Source organism: Tiliqua scincoides, chromosome 2 (assembly GCF_035046505.1).
Source record: "Tiliqua scincoides isolate rTilSci1 chromosome 2, rTilSci1.hap2, whole genome shotgun sequence".
Lineage (NCBI taxonomy): Eukaryota > Metazoa > Chordata > Lepidosauria > Squamata > Scincidae > Tiliqua > Tiliqua scincoides.
In genome coordinates, this window is record NC_089822.1 from 107,335,374 (window position 1) to 107,349,735 (window position 14,362).

At 42.6% G+C, this 14,362-nt stretch overlaps 1 protein-coding gene across 1 annotated transcript in view; it reads right to left on the bottom strand.

The window, feature by feature from the left end:
- TRPC4 (transient receptor potential cation channel subfamily C member 4) overlaps nucleotides 1–14,362 on the bottom strand; it is a 66,350-nt gene that overhangs the window by 25,321 nt on the left and 26,667 nt on the right. The window contains exon 3 of the mRNA XM_066614636.1: nucleotides 1,605–1,941. Coding sequence (XP_066470733.1) covers nucleotides 1,605–1,941 — 337 coding nt within the window. The remainder of the gene's footprint in view (nucleotides 1–1,604; nucleotides 1,942–14,362) is intronic.

A 14,362-nucleotide genomic window follows, 5' to 3' on the forward strand; every position in this document is an offset into this window, starting at 1 on the left:
TCAGGGGGAATTGACCCCAACAGGGTAGGAGAAAGTTTTTATTTTGCTTTCATTTTTAATGCAGTGTTTGGAAAATGACAAGACCTGTCCCTCTCCTGACAATAAACTCCAATTATCTGATGAAATTTGTGACCTGTCTGAAATAATTGAGAAGAGAGCATATACATTACTCACTGTAGGGAGCAGAACTTATAATTTACTGGAAGCATAGAGGTTTGTAACACTAGAGAGCTAGTTTCAATCTCCCATTGCATTCTAAAATCTGTTTTTGAAAAACCATATTCAACTATGTCCTGTGAATGGTCCGCAGGTGTGCTATGGGAGTTTATCCTTTGGGGCGGTGTTAGTAGGGCCATTGGAGAATGTGAGCCCCCCACTAGCAGCATGATGAGTCTTGTCCACTGTCAAAAAATTGATAGTGTATCTTGACAATTTTAGCACCTTGTCAGTGTGCTGTGAGATGAAAAAGGTTAAAATCGCTGATCTAGAAGCATTTCACTTTTTTTTTAAATGATAGTGGATATATTACTTTAAATAGCTTGATATTCAACTTTTGTATCTGTTTTTGTGCCAAGTGTTGCCACCTTTGTAAAAAAGCTCTGGCTGGAACAAAATATTTACTGACTATTTGCTTCCTGCTAATTAACTTCAAGGAAAGTTAATTGTGCCATATGGTGTTGCTTTCAACTGACTATAAGGGTGGATTCCATTGACTGATAGCCTGAGGGTACCTGCTTAATAGCTTACTGTTTGGCTTCTAGGTACGGAGTTAAGCCCAGCACGGTCTCCCCTTCTCTTTCTCCAGATTTCTGAATGTCTATAAAAGCATGAACCTGCAATTTAACATGCTAATATGGGGGAAGGGGTGCTGAAAATAATGCTGAAAGTCTGCTAAATCCAAATGCATTGAAGTCAGCGGAGACATGCATGTCCCAAACATCTTTGACTAGTTTTAAATGGAGCAGAAAAAGGTCTGTCATTTTTGACCTCAGTTAAATCGAGGGTTCACAGGTCTTATTCTTGTAGCCAGAGATTGCAGACATTACTATAAAAGTAAAATGAAATCAAGTATGGATAGAGTTGTGCCAAAAGGGCATACACCACAAACTCAACTGGTTTAACCATTTCTGCTCAACATTGCATATACGAAACAGGGACCATATGTGTACACCTGTACGCCGGGCAAAAAAGGGTTAACAGTCATGCCCTCTTGCTCAGGAAATCCTGGGATATGTCATACTAATGCGCGACTTATTTCTGTAAAAATGAACATCAGCAGACAGTGCCCGATTTAGGCATAAGCTACTAGCTATCAAAAGATGTGAATGTTGACATTCATATTTCAGAAAACACTGTTTAGCAGCATGGATAATGAAAAAACCGTACATATTGAAACACTTTCACCATGCCTTCCACCATTTAAAAAAAAATCATGTTTATTTGAATGATCTGATATTGCCTAGATGGATGTGATCTACTGAGATCCTCTGAAAAGCCCATTTGCATCTTTCTAATGCCCTGCTCTGCCTTTCTGTTTGAGTGATGCTGGCCAATTACTCAAGAATTACACAGTTCAACTGTATTGTCTTTACTAATACATTTACCCAGGACCCACGGTAATATCATCCACTCGACGATGGTTGGTGGAGGTCCCTGCATGTTCAGATCTGACCTGTCAATATGTTGAGAGGCGAGCAGCAGAAGGAACAAGAAAGTCAAGTAGGATGCAGTATGGCAGATAAATTTGATGAATGGCTTCCTGATGAACAGCCCCAGTGGGCTCTTGGGTGCTATCAAGTAGCAGACAGAGAACACAGGGAAAAGGAATCCAATGATGACGCAAGTCAACATCTTCACAGCCCAGTGGCGCCTCCTCCAGCCTGGAAATTCATCATACCAACGAGAGGCAAGAAGCTGCTGGCAATTTGGTTGCGCAACAAACTAAAGCAAAAGAAAAAGAATAGTCAAACCTTTTCCACCTAATAGACATGCTCTATTGCTTACATGCATTACAGAGAAGGAATTTCAGCAGGTATCGGTTTGCTTACCTCCTCCATGACAAACTGAAACTTCCTTCATGAGAAATTATTTATTATTATTATCATCCCACCTTTCTCCCCAAAGGGACTCAAGGCGGCTTACAAAGCAAGGTTAAAACAACTTAAAAACATAATTTAAAAACAGATAAAAAACATATCATAAAAACAGTAGTCAGATAAAAACTAGTCAGGTAAGAGCACAGAGTAGCAAATTAAAAAAGGATCAGGCCTGTAAACAGATGTCAAAAAAAATATTAAGAGATGTTCAAAAGGCCAGGAACTCAGAAGGCTTGTCTAAACAGAAGCGACTTCAAGCCTCGCCAAAAAGTTTCAAGAGAGGGAGCAGTTCTTAAGTCAAGGGGAAGGGAGTTCCATAGCGTTGGTGCCACTACTGAGAAGGCCCTATTTCTTGCCACTGCCCCACGTACCTCCCTAGGCTGCGGCACTTGTAAAAAGGCCTTCTCTGATGACCTAAGAGGACGAGCCGGATTGTACAGGAGTAGGCGATCTCTAAGAAATGTTTCACCATGGTATACAACTATTAAAGGGACAAGGACTTTGTCCACTGTTGTATCTGGCCATTATGTTCATGGAGAAAGTGTAGGTTGTTTTTCATTGTAGTGATGAAACAATGGGAGAAGCCACAATGGGACAAAAGTTCTCTTCCATGTGACTTTCAGGAATGCTAGATCCCTTTCAAAGTGTGGCAACTTCAGTAAAATGTCATTAGCTCAGCTTTCGAATTTTAAAAAAATGGAAGCAGAACAGGTGCTGTTCAACATTGCCATTTGCTAGAACACACACTCCAACATGGTAGAGACCACATACAACACTCGGAACCTGTCACATCCTTGCACTTTCTGGGGCTTTGGTTCCAGACCCAAAGTGGCTCAATTCATACCAAACTGCATATGCAGACCAGTTAGGAACAACTAATCATTACTGGCATTAGGGCTGCTGCACATTTATGACCCTGATTTGGGATCAACACACAAAAATAGGCAGAGAAAAGCTTTCCTCACCACCCAATTCCCACTGCAGCAAATGTTTCACGTACATAATATTTGGGTGTCTAGGTGCTGGTAAAGGCACAGGATCCAAGGTGCAGTGGCAAATTTTAAAGTGTAGGAGTTCTTCATGATGACATCACAGCCATGCTTCCATAACCAAGCCATGTCCCTGGTCACCAAGAAACCAAATAAGATTTTTTTTTTAAATAGTATTTGGACTTGGCAAATTGCAACCTACGTGATCAGGCACACATCACTGCAGGGCTTGTCTGAATTCCTTTCACACCCCAACCCTATGCGTGCCTACCCAAAAGTAAATCCCATTGTGTTCTATGGTGGTTACTTCTAGAAAAGTGTGTAAAGGATTGAACACAAAGTTGCACATTAAGGCACCAAAGACCAGGGTGACTAGATAAAATGGAGGACGGAATGTCTATACTTTTAACCAGTGTATAGAAGAACTGGCAGGTGCAGCTCAACACGGAAGGGTTTAAAAAAGCTACACCTGCCAAAATCCTCTCTTCTATACACTGGTTAAATCCCCTCTTCTACACACTGGCCTCCATTGTTTCTGGTCAGCCTGCCAAACAGGGACCTAGGAAGAAGTTTAAGACATCACGGAGAGCCTATCCCTGCCCATGGCCGCTGAAAACTGGCACTGGGCCCTGATTGGCCCCCTCTTTTCTAAATGCATCGGGGTAACAGAAGTGCACTGAAAGTGGATTAAAGCTGTAGTGAAAACACAGCCCTGGATAGGCTGAGATTGAGGTACCCAAATTGGAGACTGTTAAACATTATAACATTGGACATACTTGGGAGTCCCATTATGCATGAAAAAAATCAGTAAGCTCATCTTGCATCTGTGAGACAAATGCTGAATCATTAAGAAATATTAAATCTCTGTCTCAACAAGAGCCTAGGACTAGAGGGAAGAGACAAGGACTCAATCATTGATGCATGATCTGAGATAGCTATACTGTCTATTATGCAGTCATAAGAATGTGCAACTAATGTTTTAGAAACAAGAAAGTTGAAACATATTTTTATGACAATATGAGAGAAAATTATATTGTTTTCCTTTAGGAGGCACCAAATATCCACCAAGTTTATTTCCTGCTGAAGAATAGGTAATTTATCCTGAACACTAGATGGTAAAGAGGGAGGGAGTACATGGACTATGAAGGAAAGGGTTTAACATCTCATTAATGCCCCCCCCCCCATTATTATTATTATACATAATATCATAATACATTGAGGGCAACTAGATAAGGCCAAAAAAAAGATAAAAATAGATGGAGATTCAAGGTTTGACCCATAAACATTAAACAGTATAATTCAAAGATCTGAGACCTCCATTAAAACCAATTGATTTTGTCTGACCTTAAGGGTCAACCAATCTGACTTCAGGGTCAAAGATCACAGACTCCACCTGTGTGAGAATGTTTCTGTGAAGTTAACAGCCTAATCCTAAACTTCCCTAGCGCCCAGGGCTGCAGCAGTGCTGAAAGGGCAACCGCTGCATCTAATGGGAAAGCAAACAAGACCCAAAGAAGAGCCTAAAAAATTCAAGAAGTGCTCCAAAAAATGTGTGAAATTTAAATTATGTCATGACTTATGGGTCTGGTGATGACAAATTCAAACAGTAATCCAAATTACATTTGATCAGCTCAGAAAATGTTGGATATTTCCAATTTTTTTTTTCAAAGTAGTTCAATTTATTTTCTGAGCTGGTCCTAAGAAGTCTCTCTCTCTCTCTGTGTGTGTGTGTGTAACTGTGTGTTTTAAGTATAAACAGATTGGATGCAGGTTTTAAACCAAGCATATTGGACAAACTGCAGACCAAACAAGATAAAAAGGGGGAGAAGTGCACAGATAGTTGGAAAAAAGGAGTCAAAGGGCCCAATTCTATTCAACTTCCCAGCACTAATGCAGCCATGCCAACAGAGCATGAGTTGCATCCTGTGGTGGGGGCCTCCTCCAGGAAAAGAAACATTTGCTCTCTTACCTCGGGGCTGCATTGCAGCTGCATCAGAGCTGGAAAGTTGGATACGACTGAGCCCAAAGTGTCACATATAGAACTGCTGGAGCTTATTAAATCTCAAAAATGTCAGAAGCCTTTCATATTAATTAAGAATCGCATTGCCATGTCCAGTGAGCCATTCCACCACACCACCAGTGCTTCTTCTTTGTTTTCTCTTTTAACTTTGCATTTGGTCAGCTACACCACCTTGTGGCTATTATAAAATGTTTTTGAAGCCTTTTTCAAAAAACTGAACTGTCAGATAGGCATGTTTTCTCATTTGCACTGGTTCGCTACATTCAACAAGATTAACTGCATACACATGTCAGAAATATTGTATACAAGTTCATTGTTTAACGTGGCCTATTGTGATGATCTACACCACAGGTTGGATCTGGCACAATGATGCATCCCTCCCCTATCTGAGCAGCACTTGCCGTTCTGGCATGCTGCTAACAAGAAGCCCCTTCATCTCTGTTGTGCGACCATCTAGGCCAGGGGTGTCCAAACTTTTTGGCAGGAGGGCCACATCATCTCTCTGACACGGGGGGGGGGGGGAATTAATTTACATTTCAAATGTGAATAAATTTACATAAATGAATATATTAGATGGAACTTGTATGAATGAATGAAGGTCTTGCAATAGCCCAAGGCCTATAAAAGTCCTTGCACAAAGCAAGGCTAGCCTTTCCTTCACTGCCATTGCTGCATCACAGACCTAAAACAGCAAGCAGTGGAGGGAACTGCTCATGCAAAAGGTCTCGTCCCACAGCTCATGCAAAAGGTCAAACAGTCATCTTCACACTGAGAGCAGTTGCGTCAGGCCAGCATGGGCTCCAGCAAGTCTTCAGAGGGCCAGATGCTCATTGGAGACTGGAGGCTCCGCATGGGCCAGATTGTGAGTCCCTGAGGGCCGCAAGTGGCCCCCGGGCCGGGGTTTGGGCACCCCTGATCTAGGCAGTTGCGTCTGCCCAGAAATCAGGACACGACACCTGCTGGGACAGTGGGCGACAGCTGTGACTGCCTGGATCGTCGTGCAACAAAATGGAGGGGCTTCTTCTGAGCCGTATGCTGGAACGGTAAATGCTGGTCCGAAGAGGCACTGATTTAGCACAGCACAGAGCTCGCGAGTCAGGCAACCACTGATCTACACTAAGTAATACAAGCTGTTAATTCACTTCAGCACAAACACTTAAACCTATTAGCAAGATAACTTAGGGGCCAATTCTATTCAACTTTCCAGCACTGATGCAACTGTGTCAAAGGGGCAAGCTACATCCTGCAGTGGGGGCGCAGTCATGGAGGCCTCCACAAGTTAAGGGTATGTTTGTTCCCTTATCTCGGGGCTGCATTGCAGTTGCATTGCCAATGTAAAGCTGGATAGGGTTGGGCAGTAGGCAGGACCCCTGCTACCAGGCAGCAAGACCAGGAATGCGACACAACAAACAGCAATAGGAGGCTCCAAAGCACACTCAAAAAAGTCCTCTCGGACATCTTGAGCCTTAATGGTGTTCGTTGTGTTGCATCTGCCCTCCCCAACCAGAAGAAACTGGCAATTATGTCATCAGCAGTTACTTCTGGTGGTACTTCAAATAGATGGACCATGTGAAATGGTACAGTGGAGGAGAAACGTTGAAAAATACTGCTCTAGAACTTCATTAGCAAAGTATGGCAGAGATTATCTTCCTTGTTCCCAGAATTTGGTACTCACACTGCCTGGCAGGAGGCCAGGAAGGTAAGAAGGAGAGGAGGCAGAGCTGCCCCACATTTCCTCTTACCTTGGTCTGCCACCACCTGCTTTCTATCTGTGAGGAGCAGGGGTGCCCAAACCCTGGCTCAAGGGTCACTTGTGGTCCTTGGGGACTCCCAATCTGGCCCACAGGGAGCCCCCAGTCTCCAACGAGCCTCTGGCCCTCTGGAGACTTGCTGAAGCCTATGCTGGTCCGATGCAACTGCTCTCACCATGAGGACAACAGTTCAACCTCTTGTGTAAGCTATAGGATGAGAGTTCCCTCCACTGCTTGCTGTGTCATGTCTGTGATGCCACAGTAGCAGCAAAGAAAAGGTTAGCCTTGCTTTGTGCCTTGGCCTCACCTTTGTGCAAGACCTCACCTTGGCAGCCAAGGAATAGGGCAAGAAAGAGGAGAAAGCCATAGTGGTGGGTAGGCAATGGGGCATGTGTATGCTAATGTTTCCTGGGAACACTGGGAAATGTGGTTCTCAGGACTCCTGACATAAGGATAACAGGAGCCTTGGGAACTAGATTTCCCAGGGCTCCTGATGTCCAGATACTATGTAGCAGTATTTTAGGACAATTGCCCCATTTTGCCCCAAAATGTTCTGTGGTCAATTGCCCATTTTTGCTTCCATCAGCTGTATTTTGTGGGAAAGAGGATGGCAAGGAGGCAAGAGAGTGAGCCCATTATAAGGCAGGCCCAAATTTCGGAGGAATTTGGGCTTCCTTTGGAATAATCTCAAAGAGGGAAGACCATTTCCAACCCTACCCTCCAATTCCAAACTTTACTGCATCACCAGCCACCATTACAATGGAAGCAGTCCTTGGGAGAACTCCAAGTCATAAGGACCATAATGCCTTTCTTCATGATGTGCTGCAAATCAGTGCATCAGGGTGACAAAGCAGGGAGGGAAGGAAAAACCATCCACAGTCCTCCGCGCTGTCACAGTCTTCCTCTTGGTCTCAGCTCCTTCCTCCGGTTTGCTGCTTCTGTTCCTGCTGATGAATCAGTAAGTAAAGAGTAATATGTTTGGTGGGACTGGGGCTTGGGGGAGTGAGGGGGGGCTGGTAAGAAAGATTGGGGTTTATTTTCTGAGCCTTGGTTTGGCTCGGAGAATGATCCAATTTTCTCCAGGTTTGGGAGGCAAAAAATGGATCATTTTCGACTTAATACAAGGCAAGTAGATTCCAGTGAGATTCACAGAGTAGGCAAGACTTCAGCCATCCCTGATAGGTATTGCCGAATTAAAGGTGAACGGTACATTTATTTGCCAAGAAATAATATAAACAGTGACATTCTTGAGTGTTTGAACAAACCCAAAGGCCCCTGTTGCTGCCGCTGCAATGAGTCATCCGTGACACTGTTCTAAGAAAGAGTCACTGCTTATTCATTTTGACAGACAACTCACTGTGGTTCTAATGGAATTTTTCCAATCTGTCTTCATTTTAGAGTGAACACCTCTAAATAAGAATGTGTTTAATACTAATTTTGCAGGGAGGTTTAGAATCTCATTTCCAATACCCAATTCCATGAAAAACAAGAAAACAACCTCTTTGGCAGTATAAACAACATTCAGGCTGCAATCCTATACAAACTCACCTGGGAGTAAGCCCCACCGAACACTCTTACCTGGGAGTAAGCCTCATATTGGGGCTTACTTCTATGTCAACGTGTCTAGGATTGTGCTGTAAAAGAGCTTTAATCTCAAAAAGGATTTTAAAAAAAGATTGAGAAGGGGAAAGTGCAAGGAACTATGGGGGAGAGATTGTAACAAATGAGAAATAAGATAAACCCCGAAATATATTATGGAAAGTGAAGGTGTACTTCAGAGGGAGTGTCCTTGAGTCGAGTCGTCTAGTAACGAAGTTTGAGCTTACCCATTGGGGGTCTGCCACAGGAATTCAAACAATGCCCAGCAAAGTTATGCTTGCCAGCTTCCCATATTCCTAAGTGAGAGCCCCTGCATTCCTTCTGCAAAAATGGGGCAGAGCAGGGGAGAGACATTTAAATCAGCATTTCTCAACATTTGTCCTCCTTTGCACCACTTCACACAGCACACCTAATCAAAGTACCACTGGAAGTAACTGGCGATGACACCATCACCAATTACTTCTGGGTTTGGAGGCCAGATGCGATGCGACAAACACCAGTAAGAGGTTCAGGGTGGACGGGATGGCTTTTTAAAGCACAGAATAGCATGCTTTGGAACTCTGCCCACCAAGCTGAGCAGCTTGGTGGGTACGCTCACCAAGTAGGAGTACCGTCATTTGTGTCATGTTCCTGGTCTCAATGCCGGATGGAAGGGGGCCCAAGAGAACCAACAGACACCACCACAAGTACCACTGGTGATACCCGTACTACTGGTTGAGAAACACTGATTTAAATGGCCTGGATTTAAGGTGGCGAGTCTAGAGTGCCTTTCTTCTTCACAATGTTTTTATGTAGCACGGTGAATGTAATTTTTGGAAATCCCACTTTATCACGGTTAAGAAGAATTGTGTCTCTTCTAAAACAAATGTAGAGATACAATGACAAACATCGAAAACTCCTCGGGGACATCAGTGGCGGCACAAAACCCATTTAGGACCAAAGTTTTGAGACTGTAATGGAGAGACAAGATGCCAAAATAGGATATAGGGTGACAGAGGGGAAGAACTTGCGAGAAATCCACATTATCGACGGGTCTGCAGACACAGCAGTGCCGAAGCCTGTTAATTAAAATAACATCTAGCAACATAATAATTAACACTTCTGTTATATGGTGCTTTTCATTTCTGAAACACTTCCGATTTTAATCATCACCCAGATTTGCTCTATAAAGCCTCTCAATTTAAAAAAATCCACGTCAGTAAATAGTAGATGAACCAGATTTCTACCACACACATGAAAACATGCAAATGTGGACGGTCAGGATAAAATCCAGTTGAATCTATGAATATACTAAATCATCCTATTTAGTTTCACAGCCTTACCAAATCATTGTCACCTTGCTCAATAGCACAGCTACCCAGCCCATTAATGCATCAGTTCCCATGCAGCAGCAAAGACACTTGGTTTAACTATGCATAGTTTCCTGTTCAGCATTAACCTGAATAAATGTTGAGCATCTCAGCTTGTGCAGGTGCATGTATGCGTCTGTCTCTAAGGGGTTTTTTTTGCACATCAGCCCAAAGAATTTTTGAACCAGTTGCTGGGACACTCAAACCATCAGAGAATATACAATTATTGCTTTAGAAGCAGAAACTCAAAGAGGTATGTGACATATTTATGTCATTTAAGGAATGTTTCACATGTTACTGTTTTGCTGCATGGAGTGGAAATCAGTGTTGTGTAGGAAAATTTAGATATACTGTAATGTGGGAAATAAGGACCCCTTCCTAAGCCTGCTTCTTCCCATAATCTACCCAAAGAATGCCTTCTTCAATCATATCATATTGGCAGAATGCCTTGATTTATTTATTTAAACGATTTATGAGTGTACTGACTAGATCAATCACTGTATTTCCTGCTATTGACTCCATAAATGCCATGTTAGAAATTGTGGAAGAGCTATGTGGGTTTGAAGAAGAGATGAAAGACAACCGTGTAGGGACACCAATACTGCACAGTCTCCTGGAGTCCAACACTATCCTCATCAATGCCCTAGAGCAGGGGTCTCCAAACCCCGGCCCGGGGGCCAGATGCAGCCCGCATCGAGCCTCTATCCAACCCATGGCCAGCCTCTTGTCCCATGAAAGCCTCTGTCCACTCAACTGAACATGACCAGAGCTGTGCTCTGATTGCATCTGGAGGGTGTTCTGAGGGCCAGAGAGGTCGAGTGAATGAGCCCACTCATTCATTTATTCATTCATCTAAGTTTCATCTCTAATTTATTTATTTAAATTTTACATTTAAATTTTTTCCAGCCCTCAGCACTGCGCTAGATATTTCATGCGGCCCTCTGGTCAAAAAGTTTGGAGACCCCTGCCCTAGAGAGTAAACCAGAGTCGGACCTGACAGTGGAATACATTAAAAGCAAGTCGGTTGTTTAATTTAGGCACAGACAGGACATTCAAGGTAGTGAAGACAGTGAAAAATCAGCGGCAGCCCTCAAGACAGATGAGTCCACAAGGCAGAAAAGAGATACTAGAGCATGTTTTAGATGCAGGAAAGCTGAACATCTGAAGGACTGACTGCTCAGTCCAGTGAGCAGTATTGAGAAAACAAGCACCAAAAGCCAAGAGAAACAGTGAAGGCAGCAGCAGGCGAGTCTGCAGATGATGCGTGGGATGGTTGCTTGACAGCCACCCTGGGCAACACATCGCATGGTTAGTGCATTGATTCAGGTGCAATCAGCCATATGACCAGCAGCCTGGGATGTTTCACAGAGATTGACCTTGATGTAAAGAATCAGATTTTCCTAGCAGATGGAAAGAGCATCACAGGGAGAGAATTAGTTATAGATTCTTAAACTGCAGAGTTCAACTGAAGGGAGCATGGAACATCATTGTGAGAGGTGTCTAATGCATCCCAGACCTAGATGGAAGCCTTCTATTAGTGAAGTGCCTCACTATTCAGCCTCACCATGCAATTCAGCCAATATGAGAGTAAGAAGGGGACAGAGATTATAGCCAGAGGAATTGCCAATGACTATGTCTACAGACTTGCACACCAAAATAAATAAGCTAGACTGACAAAATAAACAAGCTAGACTCAAGATCAACACATGAAATGCATCCTCTTGTGGCACATGGTACAGGCACTCAGAGATTATGAGACTGTAAAGCAGAAGGTCTGAAGATGTCATCATGTCACACAACCACAAACTGAATAAAGAAAAAAGCCACATGTCCACCACCAACAGAACAAGTCTACTCAATATTTGGAAATCATCCAGTGATTTTTGTGGACCAATGAAGACTCTCACTGCAGAGACTTAATGGCATTCACTGACGATTATTTCAGATACACCATCACCTAAATTGTGAATCAGAAAAGTGAACCAATCTGTCCAAGACGGCAATCAGCAACAAGTTCCAGAGAACTTTGCACAAATCATAGAATATGCGGGGAAGGAGGCAGAAATCCTTCTGAAGGAACAAGATACTGTGCCCCAGATGACACACCTGAACAAAATGGAGTAGCAGAAGAGAGCAAAAACAGTACTCTAGTTGAGTAGTTACCAGATGCTGGGCTATCTGACAAATACTGGTGTCAAGCAATAATGACAGTGTCCTACCTACAGAACAGATTGCCATCGAAGGCAATCAACAGCACTCTATTCAATTTGTGGCATAGATCCGGACCAAACACGAGGTACATAAGAATGTTCAGATGCAAAGCTTACACTACATTCCAACTGAGAATGGTCCAAGCTGGGGAGCAGAATCACCTTGGGTTACCAGTGTAAGGGATATTTCCCCAAAACAAACAAGGCTGCAATAAGCAGTACAATAAGCAGTGTACTTTGATAAATTTTGAACACCAAATACCTTGGGCCACTTAAGGGAATTCTCCCACAAATGACAGTGAAACTGCTAATTGGGTAAGAGGCAGTTTTTCAAGTGGGTGCTCCTTTTTTTTTTTTAGCAGGGGGAGAGTAACTGGCCTACCTCACCCCAGCAGTGCCTGTTCTAGTGGCTGCCTGCTGGTATTCCTTGGCATCTTTTTAGATTGTGAGCCCTTTTGGGACAGGGAGCCATTTAGTTATTTGATTTTTCTCTGTAAACCGCTTTGTGAACTTTTAGTTGAAAAGCGGTATATAAATACTGTTAATAATAATTAATAATAATACTTAGGAAACTGAGGTGGAGGTCAGTGCTAACCTACCTGACACTCAAGGTCAGACTGGGCAGAGCAAAGCAACAGAGATCTGGCGCTCAACTCATGTCAACAAAGGAATACTGGCCTATAGGCTATCCCACATCACCAGGGGGCAGAGTATACCTGATCCTTCATCCTGGGAGGACATCTCAGAACTGCCTTACAGTGAAGCCAAAAAACGGTTAGAAGCAGCAGAAAAGATGCAATCACTTCACAAGACCAAGACATGGTTGCTCACCAAATTGCCACCCAGACAGATGTGCTTATTGGATTAGACCACATGCCATCAAGAACGGTTGCAGGCTACGACCTTGCATGTATTCGTGACATGGTCTGATCGTGCCTGTGTACCTCAGCTGACTTGGCGACATAGCCTATATTTATGCTGTCTTGTCTTTTGCCTCACGCAACAAAATATCTCAGGCTTGCACTGGTTAGAAGGCATGCAGACAGAATGAGCCTCCACTGTACACAAGAATATAAGACTTCTTGATGCTATCATGGAAAAATATCCATGTTTATGTTTTACATACCAAAATGTTTGCGAAAATATACTAGAAGACTTGATTCAGACACCTGGAACATAAAACTATTTCATAAAAATATACACAAATTTTGCTATTGCAATTTTTTTTTTAAATTAAAAAACAAAATCACAACGCATTCTGGCCACAGTACACCAAATTTTACATAGAACTTAAAACTATGAATTTAAAGTTTAAATATCCTCTTTCATATTATTTCAAAACATTCTTCTCAGTTCTTTTTCCAGAGATACTGAGTTTCATACAGAAGTGAAAAGCATGTTAATCGCCATCAAAAAGGGTGAGAGGAAATTTCCAAAGGTTAGGTTTTGAGAGAGCACAAATTTCTTAGCATTCTGATGTTGGTAACAATTTTCTTGCAATCATTTGCTTGAAGACATTCTGCCCTAGTCAGGCCTTATTTCAATCTAGCTTGATTAGACAAATGAGAGTTTGATCAGGAGACTCTAAAGCAGCTGTTTTTGTCTTCGAGTACATGCTTGAGGATCTAAGCTGGTTGGTTTAAGAATCATACCTTTTTCATGCTGAAATTAATTTAGGGGTCATATCTGACTATGGTGGGGAGTATGAGGCATTTGCACCTCTGGATTTCTGATGGCAGATCAAAAACAACAACCTAGTTTGAGCCAATTAATATATTGCAACATTCAGAAAATAAATCCTAGCAATCTGTTTGTGTGCATTTTAATGTTTGTCCTCAATACTCTCTCTGAAGGAAAGAAGATAAGAGATCAAGCTTATCTCTTGGTGTGGTATTTTCACCATTTAGGTGTTTATTAATGTGATGTCAAACCATTTCCCCCTTGGATTATGTTTTTAGCTTGGCTTAGTGCCCAATCTCCAGTAACTGAGTTGTGGGCTTTTGGAGAACCATAAGGAGGATGTTAATGCAGCCCTTGAGGTTAGCTATTTAGAAGAGTCTCCAGCTCTAATGAATACATTTCTCTGGTAATTAAATATTATTATCTCTCCTACACAACATTCTTTTCTCTTCAAGCTTATATGGAATTAAAAAGAGCATTGGCCCACGTCCCCAGTAAATTAACACACACTGCTGTCAGCAGTAAGGTGGCAAATGAAAGTAGCAAATGATCAGGGCAATGCTGGGTCTTAAATTGCAAATATTCAGAGGTATACACCAAGACCCCTCCTTAGGTACAGATTATGTTCCAAGGGTCTGGAACCTACTTACTTAAGTCATAACATCCAT